The sequence below is a fragment of the Microchirus variegatus genome, assembly GCF_963457635.1.
Source record: "Microchirus variegatus genome assembly, chromosome: 4".
Classification (NCBI taxonomy): Eukaryota; Metazoa; Chordata; class Actinopteri; order Pleuronectiformes; family Soleidae; genus Microchirus; species Microchirus variegatus.
This window is the reverse complement of record NC_139805.1, coordinates 23993499-24006297: the sequence shown is the minus strand read 5'-3', so window position 1 is coordinate 24006297 and position 12799 is coordinate 23993499. Positions and strand designations below refer to the sequence as shown.

Genomic DNA, 12799 nt, shown 5'->3' with positions numbered 1-12799 from the left:
TTCAGTATTTCTGAAAAAGTTTATAAGTTAATACTTAAATATAATTTTGATGGGTCACTGATTCATACAATGCACCTAAACCTTTGTCCTTGCTCTGCAGGTTCGGGATCAAAAATAATCCCGAAGCACATGTTCCACACAGTGAGGCTTTAAACAAAGTACAGGGTATATGCTCAACTCATTTTATTTACATTATATATATATTCTTTCTTTGGTCAAACCAAAGCTCAGATGTTCAAATTAAAGAGGATTACTTTACTGAACCTTATTTAGCAGGTCCTTGTTTGCATGAAGTTCAGATCTGTGTTTTCTTTCCACTGGCGATTGAAACATGCAGGTATAAAAGTATCCCTGCAGACCATGGTGTAAGTGCGTTATGTGATTTGAATGTTGTACAGGATACATTTTAATTTTCTGCTCCACTGCCCCAGATACACAGCGCAGAGAGGAATTTAGCTTGAAAAAGAACACAGAATTGTTTGGCTTATCTTATTGTGATATGTTTCCATCGCTTGTTTTTGTTGCAGTTTCATTTTCTAGAACGACAAATATGAAATTGACAATGTGTCTATTGTTCGATGATACGTGGTCACATTTCTATCCTGGTTGTGGTTTCTTATAATCCTGTATGGACTGGGCTCTAATGAGTGACTGTCATTTAAATTAGCACACCTAATAAGTTGTGTTGGCCACTAATAGCATGTCCAGTTGGAGTTGTATAGCATTATCACATTGAACCCAACATGGTAACTATCAGTCAGTAAACACACTCCTAAAGAGACAGAGACATAAGGACCAGTATGTTGTTGACTTCCTGTCACACACTGTCATTCATTCCCTGGCTGCAGCCACTCAGACCCTCAGAGTCGCTGAGATGGAGAGTCATAGTTTAAATGACTCTCCAGGCACTTCAGCCGAGCTTGATTTAGACTCTGCTCTGATTAGAGAGGCATTTTAAATGTTTCATGTTTTGTTTTGGTTTGTACTTTATTTTTTTTATCATTGAGCTCCGACCATGAGTCACTGCTATATATATATATAAGCACAGTTTGAGGTGGAGCCTTATCGCATTTTTCTGTTGTAAGAATTTGAAGGAATTTTGTCACAGTGAGTCACAGCGAAGGCCTGAGTCACGAGGGGACACTTTGAAATGGTCAGGAAGCTCACTGCTCTACTAAGTGAGAACATTTAAAGGTGCATTATGTAATAAATCTAAAGCAACTGGCCATAAAATCCTCCTATGTCACAGAGACTCAGGAATAATGTTCATATAACAAACTGAACTCACCAACAACAACAGTACAGACAAAATATTTTGCAGACTGCAAATCATGTTTATGTTTTGAAATCATGTTTTGGCATGTGGCGCCACCTACTGCCGTCTACCAATCGTTGCAGTCGGTAGAGTCTCAGCCACCGAGCAACCACGGGTCGCCAGTTACGTCAGAAAACGAAACCTAAAGACCTCGGTATTTTGAATTTGAATGTAGTAACCGTTTTTGGCCACATTCTTACATATGGCACCTTTAATCAACTTGAGTACATGAGGAAATATTTGATTTCTACTTTGATGTGATGTTCATAATGTACTATTGTACTAATGTACTATTCATGATGTATATGTGTGGGTCACATTTTAGTTGCACGTATAATCACCAATGGAAAAGCAAAAGAATTTAGTAGATTCCAGTTGATCCGAGCAAAGCAGTGCTAGAACTGTACTGTATAATGGAAAAGCACCATTTAACTGACAGTGTTGTGAGGACAGAGCTAGCTAACACAAAGCTGAGCGATGTAGCTTTTCCAGACTTACCAACCCCAGCTGATGCATAAACAATCTTATAATGTGATATGATGATCAATCGTCCAACAACAACCAAACTATTCTTGCAGTTATTACTTTGATTGCTGGGTTTCTAATTGTGTAATATTTTAAATGGTTGTATTATATGTTTCTTTTACTTGAATAAAGGTTTCCCACCACTGATAGAACATCCCGTGTAGTTCCCAGTAATAGGAATGGGTGATGGAAGGAGTAATAGTACTCTGCTCAGGTGAAGCTTCTGCTCACAGAGCAACTTCACCGGAAGCTTGTTTGACATCACTGTTTTTTTAATGGTTGTTTATTCACCTGAGAGGACAAGGCTGCATGTTGCACAGTCGGAAGCAACTTTCTTCACACTTTGTACAATATTAACTGTTGAAGTTGAAGATCACTCACTCACATCCCTCCTTCCCTTCCTCCCTCCCTCTCTCTTTCTCAGCTTAAATTTGTCAATTTCAAAGGCAGGACAAACACGCTCACATTGCCAGAGCATGTGTAAAAACATGAAAACAAGATGAGGCATGCAAAAAATAAATAAATATATATATATATATATATATATATATATATATATATACAGCGGACAATAAAATTATATTACCCTTTGGACACTTTTTCTGGTCCTCACACATTTAAACGGACTGTTTATGGGTTAAAACCTGGTTTTAGGATTAGGGTCTGGATAAGGTTTATGTTAGGGTTCAGGTCAGGTATTTGTTTGTTATATATATTATATAAGTTTGAGGCTTGAGAATGCATTATGTCTATGAGGGTCCTCAGTGAGATAATTGTAAAGAATATATATATATATTTTTTGACTTCTTTTCTGGTATAAACATTGACCTTGTTTGGACAAGTAGCCCTCATGGGATCCAAAGCCTGATCCTGATAAGGGTCGAGTCATGTCATACTTACCACTTTGGCATTTGCACACGTGCGAACACGCACACTAAAACAAGAGTCCACGGGAGTCACAGCTCCATGCTCAACGTGCTCAGGCTAACTTTTCATTTCATTAGCGGTGATTTCTCTCCAGGAGTTCACCTTCTCTTGTGTCCCTGTATTTTGTGCATAAATATATATTTATACTGTATATTTGGTTGTGTTTTTGGGGCTTTTTTTCCTCTTAAAACAGCATAGCAGAAAATCAGCTGACCAGCTGTGGTTATCTTTCACCCAACTCCTTGTGTGTTTTGACTGCAGAGTTGTACACGTTTGAGTACCAGCAGAACTTGCTTGAGGGCAGGCACCTGGGTGTCTACCCTCAAGCAAGTTTCCATGGTTACCGTCTCCTTCGTTGTCTCTTTTGACCAAAACAAGAGAACATCTCCAACTGAACTGGATAAAGTCGTTGCAGGGAGCATGTGCAGTACATTCAGTCCACACTGAGGTGTGCGTGACGTGGTCTGTGTGGGGTAACTGCAGAAATGGTGATTTGGGGTGACAGTTGCTCAGTGGTAGAGCGAGTTGTCTTTCAACTTGAAGGTTGTGGGTTAGATTCCAAGTTTCACTAGTCTACATGTCCTAGGGCAAGACACTTAACCCCATGTCATTCCAGAGTGTGAATGGGTATAAAAGATAAGTGATATGAGGAGATGTTTGAGTGTGAATAGGTGAATGGCAAAAACTGTAGTGTGAAGCAGCTTTGAGTGGTCATCAAGACTAGAGAAAAACACTATATAAACACAGACCATTTACCATTTTTAGAATTCACATCAAATGGACCAATATCGGGCATTGAAAGCATGATTCGGCCCCAAAAACTCTCTCTGTCTCTGATTAAAGTTAGGATTGAGAAGTGAAACTGTGGTTTCGCTTTAAGTTGGGGATAAGGCTTTAGTTAGGCTGTCCAAATGCATTGACCATGGATGTGCTGCACAACCCACTGTGTGTGTGTGTGTGTGTGTGTGTGTGTGTGTGTGTGTGTGTGTGTGTGTGTAGCACTGCCTAGTCCCAGATAATCCCCCTCACAGCAGAAGCAGTGTTTTACACATGATTGATTCTTTCACACTGAACTTAATTCTCTCTCTCTCTCTCTCTCTCTCTCTCTCTCTCTCTCTCTCTAGCTCCCTCTCTTCTCCATAAGTGTTACATATTTATTAAAGTTTGACCTTTGCCTTGCAATCTCAAATGTCAACAAGCCGTACAACAGTGAACCGAATAAGTGACTTAATGACGCCGCTCACTATTCTTAACATAAAAAAAGAAGAAGAAAAGAACATGTGGTATAGTCGTGGCGCTGCATCAACAACACGTTTCTGGGTCACAAATTCAAAAATAACTCGAGGGAAGGAAGGAAAGTACAATGATGTCTTATTGCAAACAGCCCGACTACAATGAGAATAATATCTGAAGTCTTTGTTTGAAGTTTTAATGAGTGCAGTTTGGGACTCAGGCGAGGTCAAAAGTCAAAATTCACCGACTCCTATTGGAAAATGTCATCCATTGTTACAAATTCCTAGAAACTCCTCTTTAACGTCCTTCTCTCTGTCGCAGCTTTCCTGTCTTTCTTTCATTCTTCCACAGTCAACCTCTGTAGTCAGAGGGCAGCATTTTTTTTTTTAAATTGGGGTGGGGCTATTGAGGTTTAACTCCTCCCCCCTCTGGCTGTGGGAGAGGGAAGGAGGGGAGAGAGAGAGAGAGACAATAAGCTTTAATCACTCATGTGGTTGCGAGCAGTTGGGAAGCTGAGTTCAGCTTCACGTGTGCTGAGAGGGAAAAAAAAAACAGGAAGGGAAAAGACTGAGGTGGACAAGTTAAGAGGAGGGTTATCATCAGTCACACGTCTGAGCTGAAGAGAAGACAAGCTCACAGCCACGCTGAGGGGACCAGAACATCTGGACGACCGAAAACATCATCTACACTTCCCTCTGGAGACATCTCCATCCACGCTGCGGTCCACGCTGGAGTATGTCCTGCCATCCTTGTCACCCATGCCGCTGATCCAGGTGGTCAGCAGCATGATCTCACAGTACCCGCTGGCCACGCTCATGTCCTGGCCTGCTGGTCCCAACAACCACTGCCCCGACCTGGACTGCACCTTGCTGCTGGAGGGGGAGGGAGGCGTCGCCCTGCAGAGGTTCCAGCCTCGGTACCCAGAGAGCAGCCCCCGACACTGGGTCAGTAGATTCTCGTTCATACCAGGTCATAGTTCTCCAGAAGTCACTCAATCTTGGAACTTGTTGATATATGATGATAGCTCTGAAGAATCAACTTGCATGAGTGGTGAAACATCTTCAAGAAATTCCAGTTGGTAGTGATTTAGTGACTTCTGGAGAAGTGGTCGATTAGTGCATGTGGTGGGTGATTGTGTCTGAGAGTCTGTGTTTATTCCTGGGAAGAACAGGTAGTTCTTAAACAATCTGGCAGATGTTGGCCTCGGCATGAACGGCCTTCCTGTGCCTGCTGTTGTTTTGGGAGGTGTGTGTGAGTGAGTGAGGTAATGTTTGGTAACAAAGGTTTGGATTCGAGGATGGGAATGGGAGGTGAAGTGTTTTTTGAAGATTAAAGAAATCAGATGTGCCAACGTGGAGATAAAGTGATGTTTGTGGCACATTCAAGGTCTGTTGAGTGGATGTCTGCGGTGAGTGTGAGAACATGGAGGACGGTTACAAGAAAAGAGGTTTTTGTGTACATGAGAGTGAATGAAGGTGTCTTACTGCAGCTGAGAAGTAAATCAAAGCTAAAAAAGTAAATAAATCCGGTTGTATAATGAGGTTTAGTCATCTTATTATATGCTTTTGTCACTATTTGATTTAATCTTACTTTGGGGCAGATTCAGATTTAGTGTATCGTAATTCTCATTTACTGATTTACTGATTAGTGTTGATAATTGGGAGTTGAGAGACTCACTGAGCTCATGCTGTGAGAAGATAAAATAAAAATGTTATAGAGCCTCTCCAAACATGACACCACCAATGTGATCATGCTCCAAATGAAACTGAAATAAAACAAAACCCCCTGGATTGCAGGTGAACACTGATTAACACAACTTCCTTTTTTTTTTTTTTTTTTTTTACCTTTTTGAGTGGAATTGGAAACTCCTACTTTTTGGCAGTTACTGTTCATCAAGCTGGTATAAATATCACAATTCTGGGAGAGAGAACATTTTTAAAATGACCTTTAAAAATCATGACACATTGCAATTGCTTTCTACTGTCAATCAAAATCAACTATATCTGTCGTTCTTTTATTTAAGAAACTGCACATTCGTACTATTTATGACATCAATGTCTGTCAAATGTTTTATTTATTAAATATATTAAAATAAGGGTGATATTATTGAGGATTCACTGCAGATCTCATTTGCAGTGGAACATGTAGACGTATAAGATGCCTCAATTATCATCTCATAGCTGCTTTTCAGATTATTTCTGTCTTCATTCATCATTGTTGTTGTATTTTATCATTTATCACATATTATATCACTGGAGTCTATGCATATTATTATCTGAATTATTAAGTATAAATGTTATATTTTGGTGGAGGCTTCAAATCAGTGCAATTGACTTTTTAAATATCTGTGATGTATTTCCATGGTCTGTCTTTTTTCCTGTTTAAACTGTACTGTAAAAAAAAACCAGAAGAAAACTCCAAACAAAACTTTTTTTTGTTCGTTGCTCAACTAAATTTCATGTAACAAGCTGACAAACTCACAGTGCAGTAATGCCTGTTACCTTTGGAGGCACAGACAGCTGACCTGTTGGGAAATCATTGTAATTCACTGCAACTATTGCATATTGGTGTGTGTGTGTGTGTGTATGTGTGTGCGTGTGTGTGTGTGTGCGTGCGTGTGTGTTGCTGACTGGTCAGAGTTCACAGAAAAAGCATCACTTATTTTTCTCAAGAACCAAAACTGGCTCAAATACAGTAAGTGTCAGCTAAAATTAGAGGATGACTAAAACAAAAGTTGTGTAAGTTGTACTTTATGTAAAATGATGTACATTTAGTTTTTTACTTTGTCTGTGAGGTCACAGATGCTTACGTTCTAAATCGTAGGATTTACCAGAAAGAAACCTGCTGCTGCTGCAGCTCAGTCGCAGTATTGAGGTCAAAGTGAAAATGAATTTGGAGCAGGAGAAATGACGCTGTGAGATTTTTGTGAGAAGTGAGACTGAAGTCTGTGAAAGACAAACTTGGATCAGCTGCTCCTGTGGCGACGGTCTGTACAGTGTTGGGAGAGCTGTAGTCAAGTCATTAAACCTCGAGTTCCACTTTAGTCTTATGTTGAGTCCAAATTCAGTCCTCAAAGAAAGAGTCTAGAGCTGTTGGAACAGTTTTGTACAGTATGTTTTTTTTTTTTAGCATTTCCATTACAAATATTAGTACCAAAATAACCATCCCCTGTGGTTCCATTTTTTGGCACCCATCCCTTGGGGTACCAGAGTAAAAAGGTCAGGCTGTAAATACTCCTGTAAATAAATATATGTAAATATTCCCATATAAACCAAAGGTACTGTTCTCAGTCGAAACACGAGCCTGACCCTGTGCTTTACCGTCACAAAATAAAAGTCACAGAATAAAATACTAAAAAAACTAAATAAAAACATGAAATGCAATACACAAAAGGATGGTGTTCTCAGCTCCACATTTGCAGGATAACATGCCCACAAGCAGTGGTCATGTGTACAGCAATGTTTCACACAGAAATATGTATGTGTCATGTGGACTATTACAAAGATCTAACTATAACGTACTAACGTGGCCGTGTTCCACTTTTAAATCCTCATGCTGTCGAAGCTGCAGTTATCAGTGTTCATCAGTCCAAGTCGTATTCCTGGACTCTAAGTACAAATACAACACTGTTACCTTGTCAAATACTTCAACTAAATAAAGTATTTTTAAGCTACAAGAGGCAAGACTGTTCGAGAAACATGTCAGTTAAATTCTAACATTTTCAGATGCCAGTTCTCTGTCCTCAGCCCCTCCCCCAAGATAAGAGTGGACACACACACTTGATTTATGTGTGGCCCAAGTCAATTGTTTCATCTCCTAACATGCATTTTATTGCTTTTATTGACTCCTTTTCCTTTTTTAAAGGTTGCTTTGCAGCCTAGACAGTTGTTACCGATGCTGGAATTAAGACTTTTCCATTGAAGGGACCTGGATTCATGTTTGCTTAGTAGAACGAGTATCTGAACTGATCTGTTTCCATACTGAAAACAGATCATATAGGAGTCTGTTTCTCTCTCACACCACACATTATGCTGAAGGTCCTGCCATCCCAGTTTTAATAGTGAATTAATCTAATAGTCACCTCTCCTCAGGGTGAGATTTGGTCACATGACTGTCACACTGATGTTTTTATGTATATGTTTTGAGTTTTGGGAAGTCATCCCCCTCACTGCCTATCTGACTTCCTGGCAGTCGTGTCCTCTCCCCTCTCTCCCACTGTTTCCGACCATTGTTTGGAGAGGTAAGAAGACTGAGGGTTAACTTACAGACTCCCACACTCTCTGCTGTGGCCAAAGAGCATCGAGTGTGTTTTTTATATAGTAATGTGTTGTGATGTCCTCTCAGGTGGTAGACAGAGCAATGAGGAGGATTTTATAGACTTTTCATACATTAATATAATTGCAATGAAAAGCTACAGTGGCAGAACTATTAAACGTTTAAAATGTGTGTATCACATGTGAAACAGGGGAGTTTGAAGGGGACAAAAGGGAGTTATTTCTAACCAATACCAACCCCACTGTTATTAAACTAACAACCGCCTGTTGTTAGCATTGTGCAGACAAATGACCCAGTTTTTCTACTGGTACAAATCAAACCCTTTAGCATGACTAAATTATTTTATTTAACACAATCTTTCAAGTGACATGCAGTCACAAGATTGCGATTTCTATAAGTATTGTTACATAAACACTCGCCCTCCCTACTTTCTTCAATACATGTACAGTACGCTGTTGTATTATATGCCCTTAAAATAAAACTGACAAATTCCACACCATCCTGTCGGCTCACATCACCCCAAAGGATTGGAAGTATTTTTTTTATTTTATGTCTTATTTTACTGTGGGTCAAATGCAGAAATTACGCCTGTTGCAACTTCATCTGCCATATTTTGAAGAATAACACTTTGAATATTGGCGTTTAGTCCATTCTCATATCAATTTGTACATATCCATAGAGATAATGCATATAAAGAAAAGAAGCGTCTTCACGTTAAAAAGAGGGTGTTGGCAAGAGTGTCGCAAAAATCTAAATATTATGTCAGGAAGTTACACAGTAAGTAATCACAGTAACATATAATAATAATAAGACTTCTTAAAGTGCATATAAAATAAATAACATAAAACAGATCATGAAGGATATTGTTATAACATATACATCAGAAATGATATGCACATAAACTTATCAACGACCCATTGGTACATTTATAAAAGAGGCGCCCCTAGTGGTTGTATAAATAACAGCAATCTGGTTCCTCAACGTCAAGCAGGTTCAATGAGGTTTCCACCAGCAGTTCACTTAGTGATTAAAGCATTGCACTTTGGTGTGATTGACACAGGTTTGATAACACACGGCGCGCAATTGTACAGTATGTTATTGTCAAAACACGGATAAAATACCGCGCTAAAAACGTACCAAGGCTCCATGTCCGTGCACATGTTCCACTCATGCACACATGCCCGTGGTGAAATACATACGAAAATGAAGGTTCATGTTGGACAGTCAACACTTTCGGTCCAGAGCTGCATATAAAACATATATAAGCCCCCTTTTACTAACGCTCAACACAGTATTCTGAACTACAGGTACATATAAATATATATGTGTATATGTATGGACAGCAACAGCATTGGATAGTGTGTCACAATGTTCTGCTATGTGTGTAGCTAACACAGCTATCGCTAATTGGCCGAACCATGCTTACATAATTGCTCTGTAGCTTAAGGCTCATATTGGCCATATCTGATTGAAGGAGCTTCACGTAACATTATAATTTCTCTGCATTAATATAAATAGCTGTTCTTGTTCTTGAAGCCTCAGTCAGGACATTATCTGCTTTGCATTTTGTACTCAAAGTTGTCAAAAGAACAAGTGCATGAGTTCATGTGGTGTAACCCCCCCCCCGCGCTGGCTCAAAGGGACAGAGACTTTGTCTTTACTGCTTTCATGTGTCCCGACTGTGCTTGACATTCTGTCCAATCTGCATGGAGATTATGAAACCACGGCTGTCATAAATGCAATCAAGTCAGAGTCATTACCTCGCTGTAATCACTGCACTGTGCTGTTACAGACAGCTGTCAGGTCCACAGTCCAGGTCAGAGAGGAGGGAGAGGGAGTGCTGAGGTGTCAGTCATTATCAACAGTCCACTGAGGACACACACACACACACACACACACACACACACACACACACACACACACACACACACACACACACACACACACACACACACACACACACACACACACACACACACACACACACACACACACACACAGAGTGATGTGGTAACTGACACAGATATCAACAATTATTAATACATCGCAATCCATATAATTACATGTTCAAAATAAACTTTATTGCGATGCGGTTGTTAGCGGATGTGATTCAGGGAAGAATCACTTGGAGCATGATCTGGTTTGAACCCAGCTGCACAGAAGTGAGAGCGTCAACAGCTGCACACACACACACATACAAGCACACATATACACATCTACATGTCTTTACCATTATCGTGGGGACCAAGTTCAGGACCGGGCATAATGTCCCCATAAGGAAAAATCTCCCCACAAAAAATGTGTTTTGCCAGGGGGTGGTCCACACAAGCATAGAAAGACAAGAGCATACACACACATGCACACATCTACATGTTTTTACCACATTGTGGGGACCACGTTCAGGACCTGGCATAATGTCCCCACAAGGAAAAGTGTCCCCACAAAAAAGGTGTTTGGCCAGGGGGTGGTCCACACAAGCATAGAAAGACAAGAGCATATGCACACATCTACATGTTTTTACCACATTGTGGGGACCACGTTCAGGACCTGGCATAATGTCCCCACAAGGAAAAGTGTCCCCACAAAAAAGGTGTTTGGCCAGGGGGTGGTCCACACAAGCATAGAAAAACAAGCGCACACACACGCACACACGCGCACACACACACACACACACACACACACACACACACACACACACACACACACACACACACACACACACACACACACACACACACACACACACACACACACACACACACACACACACAGATCTCAGGAGGTTACCACAGGACATTTCAGTGCTCCTCAAGTGTGCATTCATGTAGTCTCTCTATTCAGAGATAGGGAAATGTGTTGAAGCTGCAGGTCCATTAATTAAGACTCTACTGCAGGGAATATGAACAGCTGGCATTCAATAAGCAGCAGGACAGTTCAGTGACCTTAGTCCTTAGAAAAGCAGAAGTAGCATTTGTTCAGGGAAAAGGGGACAAAGGAAAGGAAAAGGGGGGAGTTGGGGTGGTGGAGGTGGTGGTGGAGGTGGTGGTGGGGGGGTGGGGATTTCGATGATAGCTTGTTTTCCATTGAACAAAAAGTCAGAGAGCTGAGTTTGCAGCTCCTTCTTCCTCTTTCTTGTCTTTTCGAGAAGTGCACGTTTCAGGCCGGAGATCTGTGACGTCTCAGTTTCCACTTCGCAACTCTTTTTTTTTTTTTTTTTTTGCTTGTCATGTGTTTTGATGACTTGTCAACACTGATTCATTCATCTGGTTGAGACAAGTTATGGCGCTTGGATTTACTTGGGTTTCAGAAATCTAGCACAAATTTTGAGTCACAAAATAATCCATCAAGTTTACCTCCTGTTTTTCAGGATTGTAAAATGAGGAGAGAACAGTTAGTGACACAAATTCTCAGTTTCTTATCTAACTACACGATATAGGTGACAAGATGTCATCTTCAAAGCACCTGACTGTGTCTTGCCACAAGGATTGTGCTAAAATGCAAAAAAATACTAAACTATTTTTTGCTTTTTGGCCTTAAAATAATATACAATTGTATGTTTTACTGTAATAGTCAATAGACAGTGAAACATTTTTGCAACATCTGGGAAGTTGAGAAGAACTGGAAAGGACTGTGTTACTTTATTTATCTGTAAATGAAGCTGAAGAGACAGGAACGCACTTCTGTCCTCACATAAATACCCCTGCTGTCAAGAATTGCACAAATCACAAACTACCAGACTTCTCTAAAAAAAATATCTTGGTCTTGGTTGTAGTTTCATTTTGTTGTTGTTGTTGTTGTTGTTGTTGTTGTTGTTGTTGTTGTTGTGCACTTAAGATGGTGTTTACACAGTGTTGTCTGCTCGCCTGCGTCTCTGTCGAGGTCTCGGCCCTAATTAGGTCACATATAATGAGACTGGTGTGAAAAGTCAATATGGCAGGCATTCATCCCACAGCAACAGAAATGCATCGCACCATATGGAAATGGGGGGTGTGCTTTGTTGTGGTTCATACATATGTGTGTGCGTGTGTGTGTGTGTGTGTGCGTGCGTGCGTGCGTGCGTGTGTGTGTAGGAGGGGACAGAAGGCCACATGTGCAACTAGATTCTCACACACACACACATGCACAAAAACAGCTTGATCCTAGTCATGTGTCCTGGCTAATGCTGCATTTTTGTGAACTTTGCCTACGTGTGTGTGTGTGTGTGTGTGTGTGTGTTTGTCCGGTTACTAATATGAGCGGTCAGCATTCATACAAACTCATCTCGTCAGCAAATGACTAACTATAATGATTCTGTGGAAGTCCAAAACCTCAATAAACACAGGAAAGTGGCAACAGCAGAACGTGATGTACAGTACACTACCGTTCAAAAGTTTGGGCTCACTTAGAAATGCCCTTATTTTTGAAGGATAATGAATATAACATTAAATTAATCAGAAATACACTTTAGACATTGTTAATGTGGTAAACGACTATTCTAGCTGCAAACATCTGGTTTTTAATGGAATATGTACATAGGTGTATAGA

The 12799-nt window shown here is 40.4% G+C and overlaps 1 protein-coding gene across 1 annotated transcript in view; it reads left to right on the top strand.

The window, feature by feature from the left end:
• Positions 1-4743: 4743 nt before the first annotated feature.
• Positions 4744-12799, top strand: part of rgl1 (ral guanine nucleotide dissociation stimulator-like 1) — a 34067-nt gene continuing 26011 nt past the window's right edge. The window contains exon 1 of the mRNA XM_083887621.1: positions 4744-4944. Coding sequence (XP_083743747.1) covers positions 4759-4944 — 186 coding nt within the window. The 5' untranslated portion in view covers positions 4744-4758. The remainder of the gene's footprint in view (positions 4945-12799) is intronic.